Genomic DNA, 26,037 nt, shown 5'->3' with positions numbered 1-26,037 from the left:
AAATAAATTATTGATTTATATTTCTAAATTCAAATTTAGTTTTAGGTGGTTTTTACTTTTTTCATATTAAATTTGTATCTTTTCTGTTAGCTTGAGAATCTTGGTTTCAAATTACTTATACTTGAGGAATAAAAGTATCAAAGATATTATTAAAAATGATTACTGAAAACAATTTAAAACTTTCTTGCAGTTCTTTTTGACTTTAGGATATATTCCATTAGGGGTGTACAGTAAAATTACTATTGATATATCTTAAAGTTACTTGAAACCCTCTCCCAACTAGATAAATAATTAATTCTTCTTCTTTTTTTTTTTTTTTTTTTGCTATTTAGGCATGTAAAATTTTTTGTTTTTAAATTTTAATTATATAAGATATTTACATGGTTCCAAAATCAAACCTGCAAGGTAGGTTGTAGTTTCCTGGGGCTCTCATAACGAAGTACAATAAACTAGGTGCCTTAAAAGAGCAGAAGTTTATTCTCTCACGGTTCTGGAGGCTGGAAGTCTGAAATCAAGGTGCTGGCTGTCCCATGTTCTCTCTGAGACTCGTTCCTAGCTTCTCATGGTTCTGGCAATCCTTGGCTTGCCTTGGAGGTACAGTCACTCCAATCTCTGCCTCTGTCTTCATGCAGCATTTTCCCTTATGTCTCTGTGTTTAAATTTCCCTGCTGTTATAAGGATACCAGTTATTTTGCATTTGGAGTCCACCTAATCCAGTATTACCTCATTTTATTTTGATTACATTTGCAAGGAACCTATTCCACATAGGTCACATTCACAGGTTTTAGTGGACATGAAATATTGGGGGACATTATTCAACCTAGTACAGTAGAAAGTATTTTAAAAAACAGTGATATGAAAGCTAAATACGATGGTATCAAGAACCGTTCTTTTCCTTTTCTGGGTAGGCAAATCACTTTGATATTTATAAACCTTAAGCTGAGTTTAGAGTTTGATAGCTAATGGTACTGGCTACCAGGGGAGCTCTAGACAGAACTGTGTAGCAGATGGAATTGGTTCATCTGTTTTGCCCTACGCTGCCACTTCTGCTCCCTCATAAGGCTTCTACTACTTGCTTGTTTTTTGTCCCAAGTAGTATTCCAACCTTGATATCTTTCCTAATTAGCATGTCAAAGCAAAAAATTATTTTCCTCAAAATGGGAGTACTACCACTGTCCCTCTCTTCCACCCTCAGAGCCCCGGTCCTGCAGGGTACTTACCTTATGCTGAGCTGAGAAGAAGGAAAACAGTCTGTAAAACTAGCTGGCATCTGAATGTAACTTACATGTAATACATCAGTGTGTAGCCTTCCTAATATACTTGTATTTTTACATATAACTCTGGAGGAAAGGTGGCTGATAGTACCATTTTAAGGATTCAAATAAGCATTTAGGGGGAAATGTTTTTGGCTGAGGATGATTGCTTGCTTCATGGTAAACTTAGGTTCCATAGTAAACCACTTCAGAAGATAGCCTTTACTAACACTTCAATTAGTATGGGTTATAGGGGTTTCTTAAATGAAGTGTGCTGTCTGAGTTATATTACTTTTTAAATGTTGAAACTATTTTTGAAGCTATTTTGAGATCAATTGTTTCAATTTAGACAAGGTTATACTAAGATATGTAAGCTTTTTGCAACCTGAGCATTTATTAGTGATCAGAAACCTGTGAAATTAATTGTAGCTGTTACTTTCTTGATTGCTTTATTTTTCAAAAACAGTATATTTAAGTTTTTTTTTAAGCTAATAAGAGGCATAGTAATTATGTACTTTTAATCATAACATGTGCTTATTTCAGGGACTATATTATTCCTACTTTAAGACTATTGTGGAAGCACCCTCATTTTTGGATGGAGTATGGATGATTATGAATGATAAGCTGACTGAATATCCCCTTGTTATTAATACATTAAAAAGGTTCAATCTTTACCCTGAGGTAAGATACTTTTTCAATTGTGATTTTTTTTTTTTACTTTTTAAAGTATTACTTATATTAAATGCTGATTCTAAATCTAAGATGTAATTCAGTATATTAAATTTTATCTTTTTTTAAAGAAAATGTGTATCTTTTCTTGGAAAGGAATATGGAAAAAAGATCGTTATTAATTTTGGGGGTCTTTAACTGATTTTATGGGAATGATTAGTATGATTGCATGGTTTACAAAGTATGAAAACTGTCTAGATTCGGTATGTTTATAGGGATTATAGCAGAGGAGCGCCATTACTTGTACTTGTCATTTGCCAAATAATGTTTCTTCCTTATCTGGGATTCTTCATTTAATTGAATGCACTTTTCCCCTGTGGGAGTGGAAGAAAGGAGCTGAGATAGGAAGGCAGTGATATCAGTAACCTTTGACCTCTCCTTCACCATCCCTCCTTCATTTGACGCATCCCTAAGCATTCTCCAGGACCAACCTGAGATGTAACTTCCTCAGTGACTCCTCCTTGAGGTTCTCCTGTTAAGCGCACGTCCCCTGGGCTCCCCCTTCTTAGCATGCTGATGCTGCTAGAAGGCATGCTGCCTGATGCCAGGGCCATGCTCTCTGTGGGATCTCAAGCCCGGACTCAGTACCAGCACAAAGCAGAGCTTTTGGTCATTTCCCATTGAGTGAGAGGAGTCCAACTTCCAGATCAACTGAGTTAGCCTGATTGATTAGTAAGGCAATAGAGATAGAGGAGATAGAGACCAATAAATAATCACCGAAGTACTTATTGAGTACTTTCTATAACCATGTACACATTTACTTTTACAGCAATGGGATCACACAACACATAACATTTTTTATAAGTGCTTTTTGTCTTTTAAGAATATTTAAAACCATCTTCCTAAGTCATCTTTTCTTCAACAGCATCATGTTTTATGGCTGTATATACAATCTACCATTGTTTATTTAGTCCATCTTTTATGAAAACATTGGTTGTTTTCAACTTTTAAAAGATCTAAAGCTGCAATAAGCATCCTTGAAGCGAAATCTTTACACATATTCTTATGTTTTTTTAAACTATAAATATGTTGATGTGGAACTATTTAGTTCAACAGAATATATGTTTTAATGATTTTGGTACATGTTGCCAAAATGCTTTCTAGATAGGTTATATTCCCACTAGCAGTTTTTCTGAAAATGCTTGTTTCCCTGCATCCTTGCTAATTTAATAGGCTGAAAAAAGTTAAGATGAAGTACATGAAGTATTTTGTTCATTGCTGTATATATGTGTGTGTGTATGTATGTATATTTTATTCAATGCTATATCTTAAAATGCATTTTCACTTTTAAAAATAATTGCTTATTCATGCCCTTTGTCTGTATTTTTATTGATATTTTATAAGAGCTCACTTATTATATGCAGGATGTTAATACTATGCTGTATGGATAAGATATTTTCTCCAGCTTTTTGTTGCCTTTTAGTTTTGTACAGTATGATGAGAATGTATTTTTTCTGTTCAGAGATATCATATCTATGAAGCTTTTAGATTTATGGTTTTCATTCATATATGTAAAAAAATCTTCATTCTTAATTGTTATAATTACGGTTTTGAGATTTACATTTTTAATTTATCTGGAATTCGTTTGGATGCTTAGTGTTGGGGTAGGAATCTAATGTTATATTTTTTCAAAGTGGTCTTCTGTGTAACCTAACACTTGGATGAGTGGCCCGTCTTCTCCCTGCTTCTTTATTATATCCAAAATTATTATACATATATGCTTGCATCTGCTTTTGGACTTTGTGTTCAGAGTTACCTTAGGTTGAGGTCCTGGGAAAGAGGAGATCTGCACACAGGAAGTGTATAGGGGAAAGCCCTTGGGGGCAACATCTGAAGGGGGATGAAGGAAGTAGGAGGAGGAGAGCTGAGCTGTGATGCAGTCACAACAAAGGCCTCAGCCAATCCCCTGGGAAGCTCTGGAACTGGGATGACCCTGCAGAGTTGTCCTACCTGAGGCAAGGGCCCCCTGGCCTTTATATCTCCCACTGTTGAGTAGTTAGACATTGGATGCAGTTGCCCTTGGGAGGGGGTGTGACCTTTAGTGAATTTGCTCTCTTCAGCAGGGGGTAGCTCCTAGAGAGGGACTCAGCTGGGAGCTGTCAGCCACCAACCCTCCCAGCTGCTAGGGGAATGAGTGCCTCAGCCTTGAAGGGGGATCTGGGTGGCACTCCACTGCCTCCACCATGGTTACTTTGATCTGTCTGGCTATTCTTGTGCCAGCATCACACTATTTAATTATGTAAGCAACAAATTTTGTTATCTGTTAGGACATTTTCTTCAGTTTTCTCTTTTTTGTCATTTTTCCATATAATACATCTCAGTAGACACTTGGGATTTTGCTTAGCATTGTGTTATGTTTATGAATTAATTTGAGGAAGAATCCACATCTTGAAAAATTAGATCTATTCAGGAAGACAGAGTATCTTTCTATTTGTTCAACTCTTCCTTTATGTCCCTTAGTTGAGTTTTATAGCTTTTGAAAATTACAGATTTGCATATTTCTTGTTATATTTTATTCTTACCCATGAGAGGCCATGCACTGGTGAAGACTGACCAGTGAAGAATCTACGTAGGGGATTGTGAAGGTTCTTTTACTAGATTTAAAGGGACCCAAGTGGATGGTACAGGAAGGGAAAATTTGATAATTATCAAAATATCTCAAAAACATTCTAGTAAGGAAACTGTTGAGGATAGTATTTTTTCTTATGGTGTCTCTCTTTTTTTAAAAAAATTAGGTAGTCTTAGCCAGCTGGTACAGGATTTATATCAAAATAATGGACTTGATTGGTATTCAAACCAAGATATGTTGGACAGTTACCAGAGGAGAAGGACTCAGCCCAATTGAAAGCTGTGAAGGCAAGTTTCTATGATATTGTCCAGTTGTCTGTTGCAGCATAATAAATTTACTGCAAACTTAGTGGTGTACAGCTTCTACAGGTAGGGAATTTGGGCAGGGTATAGGATGGTTGGTTGGTTTTCATGATGTCAGAGGACTCTGCTAGACTCAAATGGCTGGGAAGACTGGAATTAACTTGGGGCTACTTCACTTACATTCTGGCTCCTTGGCTGGGGTACCTGCAAGGCTGGGCCCAGCTGAGACTCAACTGTGACACCTACATGTGCCCTTTTCATGTAACTTGGGCTTTTGTGTAGCATAGTACCTCAGGATAGTTAGGCTTTTCATGTGGTAGCTCAGGGCTCTAAGTTGGATACTGCATGGTGTCTTCTATATGGCTTCTGCCATGGTCTATTGAAGCAGTCACAAGCCCAGCCAGACTCAAAAGCAGGGGCATAGACCCCATACCTCTACAGGAACAGTGTCCATGAATTTGCAGCCCTGTTTTGAAACCACAGTAGCTACTACTCTGCTCTCATCTATGTTCCACACTAGTGTCGTGTGTTCATATGCGAACCAAGGCAACCATTTAATATATATGGCAACCATTTTCAAAATAAGCACATTTTAATGTAAATTGCCAGACACATAATTTATAGTTAGAGCATATTTTTTTCTTTATTTTTAAAGGATTGGGAGATCCTGCTTGCTTTTATGTTGCTGTAATTTTTATTTTAAATGGACTAATGATGGCATTATTCTTCATATATGGCACATATTTAAGGTAAGACTATTCATTTTTAATATGTGTTTATAATATTATATACTAGAATAGTAAGAATAGTGAGATAATGATTGATTTATAGTTCAGTTTTATAACAATGTCATGTCTAATATATCTATTTGTAGATACAAAATTATTTCCCATTTGAATGATTTCACCATTGGCATAGCTAGCCAAATTTAAAATAATTTTAAAGGCTTAAGTAGAGCAGGATGGGGTTATTTGATAAATACTAAATATTCATAGGCATTTGTGCATAAGCAGTATATACTGTTTACATAAAATATAAGGGAAAGAACCACTCATTATCAAATGGTGTTAATGACTATTTTGCTGATGCTAAATAGAAATATATTCTATACAGATATTTAATATCTGACCTCATTTACTTCATAGTTGAGCAACATTTCTAAAACTAAAAGATAGACAAATTTTCTGAGTTTTGTATTTCTGTTTCTTCTTTTTTTTGACCATTCCTTACATTACTTGCTTGAATTATTTTACCTTCAGAGTATCTTTAGAATTTTCTGTTTTACTTCTTACTGATTCTTTGCGGTACAGAAGTATAGCGTATGTAGTGATTTTCAATTTGGTTTAATGAGTGTGATTCTGCTATTATCCTGTTATCTTCTTTGCTTTGGAAGTGTGGCATTCTTAGTTTAGTGCCTCAAAGAGTCTATTGCATCCTAGCTCAGTGTTTGAGTGTATAGCAGTTGCTTGATAAATATTTGTCAAATGAGGAAGCTATTAGAAGATCAACTTAAAATATATTTGCATAGAGATTTAAGATACTTAGAGCAAAGTCAGAAATATTAGCATCAAAGAAAGTTCTTTTAACTATGTAATTGGGGGAGACCGAAATGAAAACTCATGATTAAAAGATGATGTGAAAAATTTTGTTTTTGAAACAAGACACACAGAAATAACTTAACCAAAAGTATCTGGTCATCAGGAGAGGAGGCTGACTTGAAGGAAAGCAAGGCCAGTGTGCCTTGTCTCATGAGAAGCCAAAGTTAGATGAGATTGAGGGGATCTATTCATTTTGCTAAGTACTGCCCAGCTGTCTTATGGATAGCTTTATTACATTTGGGAAATTAGATTTTTTTTTTTAAGTTTTTAATCATTTATTTATTTATTTATTTTTTGGCCGTGTTGGGTCTTCGTTTCTGTGCGAGGGCTTTCTCTAGTTGTGGCAAGTGGGGGCCACTCTTCATCGTGGTGCGCGGGCCCCTCACTATCGCGGCCTCTCTTGTTGCGGAGCACAGGCTCCAGACGCGCAGGCTCAGCAATTGTGGCTCACGGGCCCAGCCGCTCCGCGGCATGTGGGATCTTCCCAGACCAGGGCTCGAACCCATGTCCGCTGCACTGGCAGGCAGGCAGATTCTCAACCACTGCGCCACCAGGGAAGCCCCAGGAAATTAGATTTTAAGTAAGAGAAGTTAAAACATGGAACATGGCATTATTACTAAATTGCTAATCTATAGTTATGCTGTTTTTTAATTGAAAGAATTTCTAAACATTTATTAAAGTAAACGTTCGGTATCATTTTCGTATAATGCTTGCCATAACAACTGTTTCAGAGGCTGAAGGCACAATATCTGCTGCAGAGAATATGAGGTTCTGGTTTTGGTTGAGGGATTCTTGGTGGTTTGGGCCCTGGCCTGAGATTTTTTAGCCCGCAGACAGCAGTGTGCTCCCTACACGTTCATTTGTTCAGTCAGCACATAAAGTGCGTACCAAGTGGTCTCTTTTTGAGACTACGTGTTTGGGTCCTGAGAGCATGGTGGTGGGGTGAGGTGGGAGATGGCAGTGGTGGTAGGCGTGTGTCAGTAGAAGATAGACAGCAGGAATAAAGTGCTCACAGTTCTGGAGGCAGGAGAAATTTGTTCTGTGTGGAGCAGTCGACTTAGCTCCGCCTTGGAGGGTCAGAGCATTTTGGATAGGTGGAGGAGAAAAGAATCCCAGGGAGAAGCGAAGGTGGAAAATCTGGGATATGGAGGGGTTAGCAAGCAGATCAGTTTTACTGGGACGCAGATGATTGAGGAGGTGTTGTGGAAGATTAAGATTGGAGAAATGAGTTGGGCTGGTTGATGAATGACCTTAATGCCAGGCTGGTTTGAAACCTCTTCCAAAGCAAGTGAAGGAAATCAGAAATTTGACCAGTAGAGGGACAGGATTCAAGCTGAGCTATGATCTCATGTGACCCTTGACACCCACCTGCCCCCAAAGTCAGCCAGTGACTACTTCAGCACAGAGTCTGTCAAATTGCAGGGCTTTACCTAGGGGATTTTAAAATCAATTTAGTGATTTAGGCCCAGCAACTTTTTTACATGAAAAAGAAAAGAATACAAATGTAAAAAATAAAGTATACCATTATAAAATAGGTGTTATTTAGAGAAACTTCTGTTTGTTGCTTATTGTATATATGTGTGTAGACGTACATGTGCTGAGTTGTGGTGTAAAGTCTTATTTCTTATTGTAGTTTTAGGATAAAAAAAAAAATCCATAGACCACTCACTGCTTAGGGTAGCAGGAGGGAGTGACTTTACCTTAAGAGGATTTGGGTCTTTTCAACTAGCTGTCTCTGGTTCTTCTCCCAGCTCTGAGGGCTGCATCCTGTTTCAGCTTCACCCACGTTACTGCTTTGTGCCCCAGCTGGCCCCTTTGATGTTGTCCGACTCTTGTACCTGGTGGTCTACCCTCTGGAGCTGTGCTTGGATATAGAGACCCCACTAGTGTCACACATTTTCTTTTCCCTAAATAATGTCTTTAGTCCTGTCCAAACACATCCTAAACTCTAGGATCGTCCACCCATCCCCAAATGACATCCAGTTCTTGTGCATTGTGGAGCCACTTGTATTCTCTTGACTGTTGCACTGCACCCTGGGGGCCCAGGTGTGTAAATTATACTCCAGTAGTGACCCTGGTTTATAATATGTTGAATCAAGTCTTCTATCACTTTTTCTATCAGTTTTTTTCATTGCATTTTTAAGTGTTCTTGACATGAGTATTTTTAGAGATGTCCAGTTACTGAGGTAGTTCTTAATGTTTTCTTCCTTGATTATTAGGTTTGTCACCCTTTTAATTTTATAAAGTGGGATAAAGCTGCAGACTTCTTAACATGTAGGTTAAGAATAAAGAGGAGGATATCTTCAATTGAGTTTAGAATCTTTTTTATAAATTGTGTTTCTATTGAGAAATAAAAGTTCATATTTGTTTAGCAGATTAGAAATTTATAGGCAGATTGAGTATGACATTTTAGAATCCAGAAGTATATTTGTTTTTAAATTTTATATATATATACACACACACACACACACACACACACACACACACACACACACACACACACACACACACACACACACACACACACACACACACACACACACACACACACACACACACACAACACAGGTTTTCTGAAGTCAAATAAGCCAGTTCATTTCACTGGAAATGGAAGTAGAAGGGAAGATAGAAAACAGCCAAATGGTGAAATGGGGCTGGGCTGCCAACCTCTGACTTAAGGAGATGAAATAAGATGTTTTTGCGAACACAACCTATTTCTGATGTACCTTTTTGTCTGGAATTCTCAGGATTTTGGTATTTCTTTAAAACACCTATTGTTGATTGTTTTCTAAAAGCTGTGTTGTGAAGACATAGTTACAGTTATTTATTTCATAAGATACCCTGGTATTTCTCAGCCACAGACTAACAGTTTCTGGAGGCCAGTTTCTCAAGACCCCGCGTGTGCAAGTCTCTCTTCTGCCGGGGGGAGGGAACGTAGGAGAGTAGTTAGTAGGCAGTTAGGAAAGTCCCCATTGCTTCTTTTGAGGGGAATTCAATACATTCCTGAGGAGTGGAATCTCTTATTGATAAATGCAAGCTTTTCTTGTTGGACCTGAAGGGCAGATATCATGCAAGTAATATTAATCCTTTTGTTTTTTGTCACTCAGTTTGATTTTAGTATTATTCTGGAGTGTGGGCTGCTTCCTCACTAGTCCATTGTGCATTGTTAAGTAAGAGTAGATTGGATGGTATGTATAGCTATTAATATTTACCCTGAAGCAGTGGTGTGCTGGCAAATGTTTAACAGCCAACTCTCTGGAAAAAGTATACATATGCCTAAAATTTATTATAAATTTTATTGATGTAAAAGATGTGTACAAATAATAACAGAGTTTCTAAACAGGATTTTTTATTTCTTTTTGGAAATAGCTCACCAGAAATACTCTGACTAGCTCAAATAAAAGAAGGAGTGTGGTACTGGGATACAGAGGTCTTGCGGTATTAGGGACAGGAAACAAAGTATTTGGGCCTCATAAAAACTGAAACTGGGAATTTGAAAGCCCTTTTAACCAAGGAGGCCTGTTCTCTCCATATCAACTCTCTCTCCTTCCCTCCTCCTACTCTACTTGTTTCCTGTCTCTGTTACTTCTGATAGAGGTGTCTGGGCATGTGTGTGTCCCAGAAGTACGTGTATTTCCCCAGTTAGTTGGTTTCGTCCTTTTGCCTTGCTTTGAAATTCAAAGGAAGTCAAAACAAACTTTGTTTTTTGAGGGTGAATATTTCTATTAGTGGAAAATTAATTTAGGACAGAATTAGTCCTGAAAGAGGGATGTCCATTTGAAGATGTGTTTTTGTGTTAAGGCTCATCCCGCTGTTGGTGTTGCAGAGTTCATCCCTACTTGCTACCAAGTAGTTATTCTTTATTTGTTATTCTTTATTTGTCACCGTCCTTCAGTCTGTCTTTCTTGGTTCCTTCCCTTCTGCCAAGGAATATGTGCATCTCTTACCTTTCCCTCTCAAAGGACAAAACTGAAACAAGATTTTTTAATTGGACTACCCCTTGGGTATCCTCGTCACCCCCAATCTAATCTTTAAAACTCCTGTTCCTTCCTCTACTGCAATCTGGTCTCACCAGTGGTGAGGATGTAGTCCCATCCACCTGTGCCACCTGCCCCTTTTACAGTGATTACCTGGCAGCCAGCCAAGCCATTCTTTTGTTTGGTTTTAATCTAAGGATGGTAAAATAATGCATAAAACCACTCAAGGTTTTCACGGAGAAGTGCTGTGAATAGCCTTTAGGGACTCTGTTTCTGTCTTTTTGTGCTTAATTTTCTCTTTAGTCTCTCACTGATTATGGCTGCCACCATCTTTAGAGTTTCTACACCTCTCATAAAAACTGTAGCTGAAGGATGGACAAAAATTCCTTTCCCACAATTCTTTTTTTTTAATTAATTAATTAATTAACTAATTAATTAATTAATGGCTGCGTTGGGTCTTTGTTGCTGCAAGCGGGCTTTCTCTAGTTGTGGTGAGCGGGGGCTACTCTTTGTTGTGGTGCGCAGGCTTCTCATTGCGGTGGCTTCTCTTGTTGTGGAGCACGGGCTCTAGGCACGTGGGCTTCAGTAGTTGTGGCACGTGGGCTCAGTAGTTGTGGCTTACGGGCTTAGTTGCTCCGTGGCATGTGGGATCTTCCTGGACCAGGGCTCGAACCCATGTCCCCTGCATTGGCAGGTGGATTCTTAACCACTGTACCACCAAGGAAGTCCCTCCCACAATTCTTAAGACGAGAAATAGAGTAGAATCATTAAAGCACCTAAGTTTGAGTATGACTTTTAGATCTTGTAATAGAATCTTTGAGCCCTTTTCCATTCACTGTTCTACTGCAGGGTGCCCAGAAAATACCCCTTTTTGGTTTTTAGGCTCTTTCAGCATGTAGCTCTCTGTTCTAGATCATCTGAGCAGACCTTCTTTAGAAATCATTGAGCATTGAGTAGAGTTGATGACTCTGAGTCCACTTACACAGTCTGGTAACTCTCCAGGCCCTGCTGCCTACTTGCACACTTGTTTGTTGTCCTCCATGGGAAATACTTTTACTGAACTTTACTTTTAGGGTCTTAAAAGAAACAGCTATATGAAATTCCTTACTTTATGTTTCGTGCATCTCTGTGGTTTGAGTACATTACCTACTGTAGTACCCACTATCCTCTCTTAGAAAACTTTTTTATGTGTGGAATGTGTCCTACCTGTGGAATTGTATAAAATATTTACATATATTTTTAAACAATAGTAAAGTGAACACCTGTGTACCCATCACTCAAATTAAGAAATGTCATTATGGGAAGCTTTCATTCACTTAAAATTCCTCCTTAGTGCATTTTCTTCCCTTCTCCCAGGCCTCAGAGGAAACGGCATCCTAACTTTTGGTCTAATTTTTTCCTTGCTTTTCTTTATAACTTTATCATCTATGTATATATTCTTAAATATGGTATATTGTTTAGTTTTGAAAAACTGTGGGCATTGTTTTTTTAGTTTGACACGTATAAGTTTACACTTTTTAATATTACCATTTTTTAGGATCCTATTTTGCTGTGTTTTTAGTACTCATATATGTGATTTTGTGATCCGTTAATTTTTCTTAGAATCATTTTGTTGACACATTACAAATTGAAATGAAAGGTAGCATACTGTGTGTGGCATTTCAGTTTCCCTGAATATGTATTTCTTTGATTGCACATCTCTCCCCAATTCATCCTCCTCCATATAGAAGTGTGCCCCATAGTTTTGGATGGTCTGACGATTTGTGATGTTTCAGTCTGTTTTTTGAAGTTTCTGTTCTAATGGTTTTTCAAGCCAAAATTAATAAAATATACTATTTTATTTCCTTTGGTGATGAATAAGAATATCGGTTTTAATGTTGTCTGGAAGATTTTTATGATTGTTTTACTCATAGCTCTTTGTCTGACAAATATCAACAGGTCCCCAAATAAGTTTATTGAACTACTTTTTTATTATATTCTACAGCTGGGTAAAAGAGACTTATTAGTGTGTTTTTAAAGTTAATTGTCATTATTTTGTGTGTGCGTACATGACCTTGGCTTATTGGCTTTTTGTGATAAAATGCAGCAGCAGTTTCTTACCCTGTCTGTCTCCATAACCCATCCATTCCTTTGTCCAGAGAAACCACTTTCACATCTTTGAAATCTCAGCAATTCTACCATGGAAACCAGTAGTCCATATTTATGTATTACAACCATGTAAATGTTGCTCACTGCTGAGTCAGGTAGGGTAATGAATTGTTTACGTGGTAACGGTTTCTTTCCTGTAGTTAATAATTGCCTATTATTTTGTTTTCCTTCGGTTTCTGTATACTGATTAATTCTAAACCACAACTAAACTGTAAAACACTTAATTTATATGTTGCCAAACGTATAAAATTCACCATTTCAGTTCTCCCAGCCCTGCTCCCTGGGGCCCCCCTCTTAGAGTCCTCTGTCTTCTGGTTCCACAGTAGACTGATCCCTCTCTAGGCTTGCATGTTGGAACTTTATATTTTACTTTTCCACTTGATTGCTGATTTGACTGATTTTAGTATTTTATTTTTCCTGAAATTTTGTTCCACTGTCTTCTAAGATTCAATTTGGCTTTTCAAAATTAAGTTCTGTTTTGCCATCAATTCCTTTTGTACGTGGCTTTTTCTCCCTCTGGCAGCTTTTGGGTTCTTCTTTTTCATGTCTTAAATAAAGGTCATGATGTGGTAGATTTTGTTTCATTCTTTTCATTGGATAACCTGTGGGTTCTGTTCATTTGTACATGTGCATTCTTCTGTTCTGGGGAAAATTTTCTAGTATTATTCCTTGGATGACTTTCTCTTCTCCATTGTCTCTTTTTTTCTCAAAATCCTGTTGTTTGGATATGGAACTCTTGGATTGAAATCTAATTTCTAGTTTTTTTCCCTCCCTTATTTTATCTGTTATACTTTATTGTACTTTCTATGAGATTTCCAACTCTCCTAAAGAGTTTTGAGCTTGAAGTTTTCTTCTGCTTCTTGCATTGTCTCTTGCCTGCAGATCCCCCTTCAATTTGTATTTGTTTCTGTTTTTCACACTGAAAGCTTCCTCACAGCCTCGTGATGCTTAGCTTGACATTTAGTTTTAAGAACGAGGTAGCTTGTAAAAGCCGGTTAGAAGGGTGTAAGGTGGATGGGACTTACTGACTAGTGGCTTTTATTGTAGAATGAACAGGTTGGGATCGTCTTGCATCTTCTTCATTTACCAGCCTCAGAAGCCTCTGTATACGGAGAGTGGAGGCACATTGGATTCTTAATCACTTCAGTGCAGAAGTGACACCAGGTACCAGTGACAGTTGCCCACCCCCACCTCTTGTGGACACTTATATGTGAGGGCTCGAGTGCACTCACCAAGGCAGGAAACAGTATTCCCCGTCTCTCTTTTCCATTCCCTTTATTGCATTAAGGGAGCTTTTTGAGGAGAACTTTTAAATGATTTTCTTTATGAAGGTCTCTACATTTAATGTTTGCTGCTCAGTATCTCTGTGACCACTCGGATCTGTCCCTGACTCTTCCTTCTCCTTTGAATATTTACCTTTCTCTACCTGTTTCTGCTAAATTCTTCACTGCTTCTCAGCTTTTGTGAGAAAAGCCTGGCCACTCTTTTGTAGACACAGCTACTCATCAGAAAATGCCTTTTCTTCCACATGAGGAACCAACCACTCACAGAGTGCAAAGAAAATCCAATTCTGGTTTTCTGTTTTTCTCTATTATCTTTGGCCATTGGAGGTTCATAGTGGCTTCTTTGATACCAGAATTTTTTTAGAACTACTTTATTTCTAGATAGGTTCCAGAAGCCTTGAGGGACTGGAAGATTAGTCTGTATGTCAAACCCCCCTTTTAATTTTGCTTAATAACCCTCTTTCTATCCTGAAGTGAATAGTCATAATTAATATAACCAGTTTTCCAACTCTTATCTTCTCATGATCCAACCCAAGTCACCTATGAAGTGACTCAGTGTTTTTTTTTAGGCTCTGTGGCAGAATAGACTAACTTTTTAACATCAGTTTCTTACTCCTTCCCCGCCCTCCACCTGTTTTAAGGAAAAGTTGAATTCCTTATTCTGTGTGCTAATTTCACTTCCATTGTTTCATTTGACATTTTTTTGTTCTTCATTAATAAATCAAGCATTTACTGTTTATGCAGGCTGGATTTTTGGTTAAAAACGTGTCTTAAGTAGGCTGTGAATTGAACCAGCTCAAACTTTTCCAGCTCCGTGGTTCTTTTTGTTTTTTTTTTGGTTTTGGTTTTTTGAATGTTCTATTAACTTGGCCTGCTAGCACATCTTTAATCATTTGGTCTAACAGTTGTATATGAATATTTAAAAGATGTGTATTTCTCTTCAGCATGCCTAAATTGATGAAAGTTATTGGTTGAAAATATTGGTGTCTTTTCTACAAAATCTGCCCCCTTTTATGTCATTATCTCAGCAAATGACACTTTTTTTTCCATTTTTTTTTAAATTTAAAATTTTTGGCTGTGTTGGGTCTTCGTTGCTGTGTGCTGGCTTTCTCTAGCTGCGCAGGCTGGGGCTGCTCTTTGTTGCGGTGCGTGGGCTTCTCATTGCAGTGACTTCTCTTGTGGCGGAGCACGGGCTCTAGGCGTGCAGGCTTCAGTAGTTGTGGCTTGTGGGCTCAGTAGTTGTGGCTCGGGGGCTCTAGAGCGCAGACTCAGTAGTTGTGACGCATGGGCTTAGTTGCTCCGTGTCATGTGGGATCTTCCCAGACCATGGATTGAACTCGTGTCCCCTGCATTGGCAGATGGATTCTTAACCACTGCACCACCAGGGAAGTCCCTCAGCAAATGACAGTTAACCACACTGTTGCCCAAGTCTAACCCTGAGAAGGTATCCATGACTATCCCCTTTAGTTACCTCTGAAATCCAAGTAGTCACAAAATCCCATTGGTTTCTTCCTTCAGAATATCTCTGGCATCCTTGCACTTCTTTCTTTGTACCCTATCATTCTGCCTCCCTGGGACACCCTGGCATTCTCTGTCTCTCTGGGACATCCCAGCATCTCTCTTACTAGGACACCATGGTATTCTCTCTCCCTAGGACTGCCTCAGCTCTGCCATCAGTCCTGTCCCCCACAAGGCTATCTGCACACTGTGGGACTGTGACAAGGACAGTGCAACTGGAGCACAGGTTTTGGGGAAGAAGGAAGAATAGTGAAAGGGGTCTGGAAGTGTATGCAGGACCAGATCCCACATGGCATTTTAGACATGTTTAAGGGTTTGAATTTCCTCCTGAGACCAATGGGATGCCAATGAAGGATTGAGTGGATAGTGTTAGTGTGATCGTATTAATTTATTTTTAATGATGGCATGATGTAGAGAATACACTGTAGGAGTGAGCCTGGATATAGTGAAGCTGTGCAGGAAGGTGCTGCCATTGTCCATGTGGAAGGGGATGGTGGCCTGAGCTAGCATAGTGGGGGTGGGATGGAGAGAAGCGGACAGACTCCAGGATATTTGGGAGGCAGAGTTCATGAGGCTTTGTGATTGAGTTTTTAAAATAATTTTAGGACAGCACAGGTTTGCACGTTGGTGTAATTTTCTCCAGTGGTGCTCAACAGAGGGTTAAGAAGCTAGGTGTGCCTGTGAGGAAGGAGAGAGCTGTGAATAGTGGGGAATGAGCTGGAGTGTTGGGAGATAACAGCTCTGAGGAGGGCAAGTGAAGAAATGAGATGAGATGAGCAGGGTTTAATGAAGGGCTCAGGAGCAGTGTCTGGAAGTGACAATAGAGGTGGCTGCTGGCCTCACCTCCAGGTCTAGAGCCAATATAGGAGCATGACAGAGTGACTCTCACAGCAAGGTGAGGTTTCAAGGCAGGAGAAGGAAGCATCTGGGTAGAGGCGGAGGCTGATGGGGAAGGAAGTTTTTCACCGTGGAATGGAGGTCCAAGTAGCAATGACGTGAGATGTTGTATGTTTGACCACAAGGTTCCCCCAAAATGAATGCCAGCAGTCTTCTGATTGAATAGTTTTTATGTTTTCACTTACTCTTCAGATACCTTTTGAATCTCTGCCTTAGGAGAGGCTCAGTATTAGGCACTCCAACAGCTGCAGTGATGTATCGAAAGTTCACAATCTAGTAAATAAAATATTCTTTTTCTTGGCCCTGGCAGACAAAGAGTTAAATTAAAGGCATTAATGATTTGCTTATAACAGACTGGCAGGACCAAGCTGAGAACTTTTCTCAGCCTTCCTGAGTCTCATTCTCTTTCTCACCTTTACTTTCTCTTTCCTTAATGCTCCAAAGTATCCCTGCCTCTAAGCTTAAGGGAAGATGCTCAGCTCTCAGCCAGGCCTGGTGGGCTAGCAGGTGCTGAGGATTACATCTCAAACTTGAGAAATTCTCTTAATTGATTTCTTTCCAAAATATTCTCTCATATTCTCTTTCTTAAGCATTTACACAGCAAGAAAACTCACTCCAAGGGTAATTTAGTATCATTTTGAGTTAGTTATGACTACTTTCGTTTTCTCTTTGAACTTTGCGTGTTTCATCATTCTTTGGTAAATAGAGGTAAAAACCTCAGGGATTAACACAGCCTACCAAAATGTGATGATTGGTTTGAATCTGCTTCACTGAAAGGTTTGGGAAGGAAGAGAACTATAAAATTATTAAACGTTAGAACTGAAAAGTATTTTTAAGATCTTTTACATTCTCACCCCCTTATTTTATATCTAAGGAAATCAAGGCTCAAACGATTAATGGGATGTATGAGTAAATGTGGTAAATGTTTGCCAAGCTCAGAATCCTTTCAAATTTGCACAGTAGGAGCTTTCATATTTTCTGACAGGTGGTGGTAATATTGCAGAGGAAACTTTTTGTTTTAACCACTAGGGAATGCTGAAATATCAACTGATCAACTGTAACGGAAAAAAAAAAAAATCAATTTTAAGTGTTCTGATTACTACATCTTTTCTGTTTAGCAAAATAAAATGACCTATGTGATAAGTCATTAAGGATCGGAGGGTAGGAAGGCAAATGCTGGGAACACTATTTTGGATTTATTGCAAGTCACATCATTTCCTAGTGATTGTAACTTAGAACATTCCTCGTAGATAAGCAAAGTTTATCCTCCCCTCCTGGCTATGCAGGGCCTGAATATAACAGGAAGTCTGCCTCCCTGCTTTATTAGTTAAGCAAAGCTGTCTATATAATCATGGAAGATGCTGTGCCATAACCTATAGTATATTATAACACTATATAATTTTGAGGTAAGGAAGACCTTCACAGACAAGACAGGAAATGCAGAAGAAATAAATTAAAATATTGACATTTTACTATGAAATTAACTACATAAAATTAAAAACTTTTTTCCGACAGAATACACTGTAAATTATATCAGAAGATTTTGTCACACATGACAGTAAAAAACTTGTATCCCTAAGCTTTAAATAGGGAAACAGAGAATCCAATAGGAAAACAGACAAGAATGTGAAAATACAATTCACAGAAGAGTAAATGAAGAAAACAGAACAAAACAACCCACTAAAATGATGCTTTGTTGTAAAGCAGCTATACTCCAATAAAAATCAATAAAAAATTTTTTAAAAAGTAAAATGATGCCTTGTACAAATAGGCAGGAAGAACAAATCAAAATAACAGTGAGAAAAAAATTTTCACCCTTCCTATGGGCAAAATGTAAAAGGATCTGGGCATATTGGGTGCTGTGTTATAGAGATACGGACCCCTCATACATTGGTGAGGGTGTGGACTGGAATGGCTTCTCTGGAAAGTTCACATTCTTTGACTTGGCAGTCTCACAAGTCTGTTCAATAGAAATAAAGGCACCATTTTTTTTACATGTACAACGATGTTATTTTAACATTTAAAAAATTATAGCAAGGAATTGAAAAACATTCGTATGACCAATAACAGGAAAAGGGCTGAACAAATTGCAGTGTGTTTGTACTGTGCAATATTTGACATCGATTACGATAAAAAGAATGCCTTGGGTTACAAGTATTGATTAGGAATAATCTTCATAATAGATTAATTAGAAAAGGAACATTTCTGAGGAATATTAATAGTACGATCACATTAAAATATATGTTTGTATGGTTATAGAGAAAGATTTGGAAGGATGGATACACACACAAATGTTTTTACTGATTATCTTAGGTGAATAGGCTTGGGGGAGGGTTGCTAGGAGGAAACCATTTTTTAAAATATATAGACCTCTGGACTTTTTGTCTTGTTAGAATATGTTCAAATTGTTAAAATATATTTATCTATTTAATATCTAATATTTAAACATCTAATTATTTATTTAAGCCCATAACTCATTCTTAAGCTTTCACTTGCACTGAGGGCTGGGGTTTGCCTATTTGCTGGTCTTTTGAAGTAGCCGTGCTGTGCCTCTGAGGAGAGAACTGACTTCCGCTTCCTGACCTGTACTACTTTTTAGCTCCTTTATCTGTCCCTCTTATTTCTGTGATCCATCACTTCACTACTATCTGGCCAGTATGCTGTTTCTTTGCCCCTTTATATTTCATTTGTGCCAGTCCAGGTTAATAACCAGTGGAGTAAAATCACACAGTCCTACCATTAGTGTCTCTATGAATTTGTGATCTTGAACGTAAGTTGATCCCTTAAAGATGGCTCTACAGTCTTTCTGTTTCTCCTCCTTACCTCTCTCCTTAAATGCAAGTGGTATTTCAGACATCCCCTTCCCCCCTTTCCTCAAGCCTTTAGCACTGCTACCTGTTCTCTTGAGCAGCAAGTGGCTCTGTGCCTGACTCTAGGGAAAACGGCAACTCTGTAAACTCATTGCCACTAAACATGCAAACTTCACCTTCCTCTTGGCTGACTGGCCCCATGTGCTGGGGATCCCAGCCCTTCCTTTCTCCTTCTGGGGGTGATGCAGAGGGTGTATGTTCTTGCTACATGGATTATCCCTGCCATCTCATATATCTCTTCTGTGTTTCCTCATTCATACATCCTGAAGAATAAATATAATGGCCTAGAATACCTATGTCTGATTCTTTGTTACTTCTCTGTGTTATACACATGTTTGCTGGATGGATAGAAAGAAGGAAGGATATTTGGGCAAAATAACAAGAAAGCAGCATGAGCTAAAGAGAGTAAAAAGACCTCAATAGTAGAGATGAAAGAAATGATGGAACAAACCTAAAAACAACCTTACTTTCACCTGCCCAAATGCTTCTGGCCAGGGGAGGAGGAGAATGGGGATGTGTTTCACTCTTACCTGATCAAGTGAAGGTTTAACTGTTAGGACTGCCAAACTATACCATTGTGGTTTCTTAGCTAGAGTTATAAGCCAGATTCTCATATTTTGATATTTGTGTTGTATTTCCCAGTTTTTGGAAAACAAATGAATGATAAAACTTTATCTGTAAACTAGGTTTCCCAAGCATGTATAAAAGTAGCTTGGGTTTGGGAAATAGTGAATTAATTAAATCTTTAATGTGCTAACATGCTTTGTGAATTTCCAAGAGCAGGAGACAGTGTGATGACTTCCAGCTTTATGACCATTAAGCACTTTTCTGTACTTGCTCCCATCCCCTCTTCTGAATATATATTATATGCCAAGAAAAATACTTCGAGAAATGCTGAGGGACACAAATTAATATGTGTACTAAAGGATAAAAAAAAAAAGAAGAAAAAGAAAGGTCAGGTTGCATGACGCACAGTAACATGACTATTAAGAATTTTTTATATCTTGTCAGTTTGTGTTTTTCTGTACATTTTGAAGATGGAAAATGATTTTTTAAAAAATAAAACTTGTTTTGACTAATGATACCTTAGAGGAAATAAGCTGTTTTGTAAATAAGTGTAGTAGAGTTCTAATGTGGCTAAAACTTTTTGTACTACTGGCAGATTATCATGCTCTGTTATTTCAGGGTTTTATTAGGATTGACCTGCCTTCTGTTATTCAAGTTACATTTTCTTATTCTCTTTTCCAGCGGCAGTCGATTAGGAGGCCTGGTCACAGTGTTGTGCTTCTTTTTCAATCATGGAGAGGTAGGTAGTCAACAAATATTTTCAAAATCTTTAGGGAATTTTACTTCTAGAAATATGAGTTTCTTCTTTAGGTAGTCAGTCAAGTATTCTTTAAAATTTTAGGAGATTTTACTAATAGAAATATAAATTTCTTCCTTAATTTCTTTCTTTTCATAAGTTTTTTAAATTTTTATTTATTTATTTTTATTTATTTATTTATGGCTGTGTTGGGTCTTCGTTTCTGTGCGAGGGCTTCCTCTAATTGCGGCAAGGGGGGGCCACTCTTCATCGCGGTGCGCGGGCCTCTCACTATCGTGGCCTCTCTTGTTGCGGAGCACAGGCTCCAGACGCGCAGGCTCAGTAGTTGTGGCTCACGGGCCCAGTCGCTCCGCGGCATGTGGGATCTTCCCAGACCAGGGCTCGAACCCATGTCCCCTGCATTAGCAGGCAGATTCTCAACCACTGCGCCACCAGGGAAGCCCCAATTTCTTTAAATGTAATCTATAGTAGCATTCTTTAAATGTTTGATCTTATTTTGATTCATTTTTTTAAACACTAGCACTTATCTTTAGTTAACTTTTCATGACCATTATATCTTTTATGTGATACATCTCTTAGTGGCATGAAGAAATAGTGGGTCTGTGTTAATTCTGTATATAATTTAACACTGTGTTTTAACTGTGATGCAAATAAGCTATCCATGTATCCATTAACTTCCTGTGTCGGGGTAACTTTTTGATGTAGGAGCTATAGTGTATGTTTCTAGTTTAATGCATTTATATTAAACTTTAATATACTTTTGAGTATCCTTTGCAGAATATTTTATTGTATCTGTAAATTTTCACGTATCCAAGGGCTTTCCAAAGAGAACAGCATTGTAAAAAGCATAGACTCTGGATCCAGTTTACTGTGTTCAAATCCTGGCTCTGCCATTTAGTGACTGAGTGACCTAGGCAAGCCATTTAATCTCATCTTAGTTTCCTCTTTGTAAATGGGCATAATGATGTTATCCATTTCATGGGATTATTGGGGAGATTAAATGCGTTCATATGTGTAATGTGCCTAGAACAATGTTTGACACACAGTTACTGCTAAGTAATTATTAGTTTGCATAATTGTTTATATTATTAGTAGTAACTTATTTTAGATTAAATTTTAATGTAAGTTCAAGATGCCTGTGAAATCCTTCCACGAAATTAATTATAGTTGTAAATGAATTTCTAGTAATATATCTCTGTCCAGTTTTCTTTCATGGTAAGTTTTGCATGAAGGGAAAGAAAAGGTCAGGTTGCTTTGTGTGAAGTAACTCATTCCTTTTATGTGTTTCTACACTAAGTGTCTACAGCATTTGAATATGCACATGTTACAAAGCTCTAAGAGTAGTCATGCAAAAACTTAACTGTAGACTCAAGATTGAATTTTTTATTATTCAGTGAATTACTGATGGAAATTGAACTAACACATGCTTAGTATTTAGAATCACAGAAATTTAAAGCTTTATGGATTAGAGCATTTGACAAATGATTGCAATACTACATCAATTAATTGATTTGATCTGAATTTTGAGCAAAGAAAAAAAGATTTGGCTCTTTTTGACTGTGGATGCTGCTCAGTGCCGTGGTTGGACCATAAACCATTTGGAAGCACAGATCTGTGAGAATGACCTAAGAAACAGGAAATAACTGCTTAACAATGGAAGAAAGGGGCATTGAGTGTTCACAATGAGATGTTGAGAGGAAAGGGACTGTTGAAAATTTTGAAGCCAAGGCACAGTTTTAAATACTACTGTCTCTTAAGCAGAAATATTCTCAGTGTAAATTAGAGGTTGTTAATTCCTGATCTTACATTTTTCTAATAATTTTGATACTCATGTAGCATGAACATCATTTTTGACAAAGTCTTTTCAGTTTTTAACAATGAAATTCAGACAATTCAGTTCATTTTTCAGGTTGATAGTTTTTTTTTTTTGATACTTTTCAGCTACTTGGTACACTGAAACATGCTTAGGGAACACTTTCCACTTAAGAAAAGGTAAACTAAATGAGATTAGAATTAGAATTGTGGTTTTACTGAATTAGTCAAGTAGATAATTGTACTTATATCAGTAACTATAGCTTTAGAGTAGAAAAGTAACCATTTTGAGTAATGACATATTAAAATTTAGAACATAAACTGCAGTTTTGGGTAAAATAATCGTGAGAACTCAAGTAACTAAAAACTATTTTATTATAATTTTATATTTATTTTGGTTTTCAGATTGTACGATTTTCAGACCCTTGTTTTCTTCTGATTTTTAAAAATTTGCCTAAAGTACATAGTTTTTATAAGGGGGGGGGAAGCATCTACTCTGATAGTACCCATTCATGCATTTAGTGAACTTTTCCAGAGAATCAGTGTTTGCCTCATTGGAATTTCTAGACAGTTTCTAATTGGTACCCTTCTGTCTTAGAAGAGTTATTTAAATCATGTGAGTGAGTGGTTTATGTGCCAAAAAATAGTTGTGAATTGTTACCTGCTTTTTTCTATTTCCATTATTTAGTTTGCTCTGTACTTGAGTCTAAGATAGTATAAGATGTACTTTTTAAAATATTTTTATCTCAGATGATTTTACAAGGGAAAATATTTGCTTTAATAAAAGAACTGCAAATTATGTAGTGTAAATGGTTAATCAAATTATTTAAAACAAATTTAAAACCTTCAAATCTGAAAAATGTGAAAACACAATAAAAGAGCTATTAATTGCTCATAGTAATGATCAATAATATTGAGGTTATATATTTCATAATAAAAATTATGCAGATGTTTTCACTTATTAAGCTTTTTAATTAAATGTTGATTCTGTCCCTGGTGAGAATTATTGCTAAGATGAAAGCTAACAATTTTGTTTAGCTTTTAAATCATTTAGATGGGTACATTAAAAAAAAAACTAAATGCAATATTTTTCTGCAATTTTTGACTATTAATTTCTTTTCCTTCCTCCCTCCCTCCCTTCCTCCCTTCCTTGCTTTCCTTTCTAATGATGGTAAGGTTTTGGCCAGGATATTTATTCTGAGTCTTCTGTTTATTCAACTCAATTAAAACAACATATACTGAGGTCCTACTGTATGTCAGGACTTGTAGATGCTGGGGATGTGTCAGTTAGTAAAACAAAGACCCCTGTCCTTGTGGATAATCATGTGAAGGTGTGACAATCTTCTGCTTAAGGTGGGGGAGTACTGGTTTATTTGGGGAGAAGCAAGGAGGCCATTGTGGAAGAGCAGGGAGTGGAAGGGATAAGGCCAGACAGTGAAAGACAGGAGGTGGCGTGTGGAAGGAGCCGAATCTGTAGTCTTGTCAGTCATTGTAAAGTTCATTTGGAGCACATGGAAAGGCCATGGAGGGTTACCTGCAGAAGAGGGACATGATTTAAATGTTTTTTACATTAATTTGGACAATAGTGTAAGTGCAAGATGTGTTATTTATTCAGGCTATTGAGTGGTGTGCCTATTTGTGAAACTTACATTAACTCCAAAAGTCCAAAAACAGAGAGTGTGCTAGTCTTAGCTGGAAATGAATCTGTTGATGTAGATTTGAAAACTAGCTTCTAATGTAGTAGAAAACTAGCCTGCAACATCTTTCGTGACCTGGCCCTTTCTGCGTCTCACCAGTCCAAGGCATTTTCTTTTTGCCTCAGTCCTGCTGTCCTTCCTTCCTCTAGTTCCCAGGAAGGACTGTTCCTTTTCCTTCCTCAGGGCCTTTGCACATGCTGTTTCCTAGCCCTGCATACTTCCCTCCCCCTGAATCTCCTAATCTGTGCCTAGTTAACTCTTAGTCATCTTTAATAACTGGACATTTTAGTTTGGGTTTCAGTGGTGTTCTTCATTTCTTCCTGCAGATCTGGGTTTCCATCTGGTATAATTTCTCTTCAGTCTTAAGAACTTTATTTAGCATTGTGGTGAAGATCTGCTGCCCATAAGTTCTCTTAGCTTTTGCCTTTCTAAAAACATCCTTATTTTGCCTTCATTTTTTTAAAGTATATTTTTGCTGGATAAGAATTCTGGATTGAAAGCTTTATCTTTCAGCACTTTAAGTGTCATTCTTTTGTATTCTGGCTTCCATTGTTTCATAAGTCATCTGTCACTCTTATTATTGTTGTCCTGAATGTAATGTGTATCTTCTGTGGTGGTTTGAAGCTCTGTTTTCTTTTTTTCTGTCGTTGTTGTTTTTTTAATTAATTAATTAATTATTTTATTTTTGGCTGCGTTGGGTCTTCGTTGCTGTGTGCAGGCTTTCTTTCTCTAGTTAGTGTGAGCAGGGGGCTACTCTTCATTGTGGTGCACGGGCTTCTCATTGCGGTGGCTTCTCGTTGTGGAGCACAGGCTCCAGGTGCGCGGGCTTCAGTAGTTGTGGCTTGCGGGCTCTGCAGCGCAGGCTCAGTAGTTGTGGCTCACAGGCTTAGTTGCTTCACGGCATGTGGGATCTTCCCTGACTAGGGATTGAATCCGTGTCCCCTGCATTGGCAGGCGGATTCTTAACCACTGCGTCACCAGGGAAGTCCCTAAAGCTTTGTTTTTATATTTGATTTTTATTGGTTTGATGGTGATGAACTTAAATTTGGTCTTTTTTGTATGTATCCTGCTTAAGTTTCACTGAACATCTTTGTTCCATTGGTTGTTTTTTGTTTTTTTTTTTAAATCAGTTTTTGGAAACCTTTTAGCAAATATCTTTTCTTCAAATATTTTGTCTTCCCCATTCTCTCTCTTATTGTCTTTGAGGATTCTAATTCCATGTATGTTCAACTTTTGATGTTATCCCACAGGTTTTTGATACTCTCTTCATCTTTTTTTTTTTAATTTTCATTTTTTTCTCTCTTTGTCTCTATTTGGATATATTATTTTGCCATATCCCTGAGTTCATTGGTATTTTATTCTGATATTCAGTCTGCTTTAATGCCCATCCAGTGACTTGTTTATTTTAGATATTATAAATTTCAATTTTAGAATTTCATTGTTTTCCTGAGCTTCCATTTCTCTATTGAAAATTCTTGTCTGTTTACCCATTCTGTCCATCTTTTTCTGTAAATTTTTAAACCTAATTATTATAGCTATTTAAAGTCCTGGGACTTCCCTGGTGATCCAGTGGAAAAGAGTCTGCCTTCCACTGCAGGTGACACGGGTTCGATCCCTGGTCGGGGAACTAAGATCCCACGTGCTGCAGGGCAACTGGGCCCGTGCGCCACAACTGCTGAGCCCGCGTGCCGCAAACTTCACAGCCCGCGCGCTGTGGAGCCCTCGCGCCACAACTAGAGAGGAGCCCGCGCACCGCAATGAAGAGCCCACGTGTCGCAACTAGGACACGACACAGCCAAAAATAAATAAATAAATTAAAATTAAAATTAAAAAAAATAAATAAATAAAGTCCTTGTCTGCTAATTCCAACATTCACGTTATCTGTGGATTTTACTAGAATTTACCTTTTGATTGTGGGTTTTATTTTTGTATTTTGCATGTCTCATAGATTTCTCTTTTATGCAAGACATTTTGTATAAAAGAATGATAAAGCCTGAACTAGATAATTGTTTTTGCTTGTTTTTTTCCCCAGAGAGGGATTATCTTTTCCTGTGTCAGGC

General features: G+C 37.7%; 1 protein-coding gene across 2 annotated transcripts in view; it reads left to right on the top strand.

The window, feature by feature from the left end:
• DPY19L1 (dpy-19 like C-mannosyltransferase 1) overlaps positions 1–26,037 on the top strand; it is a 96,006-nt gene that overhangs the window by 17,496 nt on the left and 52,473 nt on the right. For both annotated transcript variants that reach the window (XM_068549293.1, XM_068549292.1), the window contains exons 4-7: positions 1,797–1,934; positions 4,718–4,838; positions 5,509–5,602; positions 20,393–20,450. In XM_068549293.1, the coding sequence (XP_068405394.1) occupies positions 1,797–1,934; positions 4,718–4,838; positions 5,509–5,602; positions 20,393–20,450 (411 nt within the window). The remainder of the gene's footprint in view (positions 1–1,796; positions 1,935–4,717; positions 4,839–5,508; positions 5,603–20,392; positions 20,451–26,037) is intronic.

Source organism: Eschrichtius robustus, chromosome 8 (assembly GCF_028021215.1).
Source record: "Eschrichtius robustus isolate mEscRob2 chromosome 8, mEscRob2.pri, whole genome shotgun sequence".
NCBI classification, from domain to species: Eukaryota; Metazoa; Chordata; class Mammalia; order Artiodactyla; family Eschrichtiidae; genus Eschrichtius; species Eschrichtius robustus.
The sequence above is the reverse complement of the archived record's forward strand: the minus strand, read 5'-3'. Positions and strand labels throughout refer to the sequence as shown.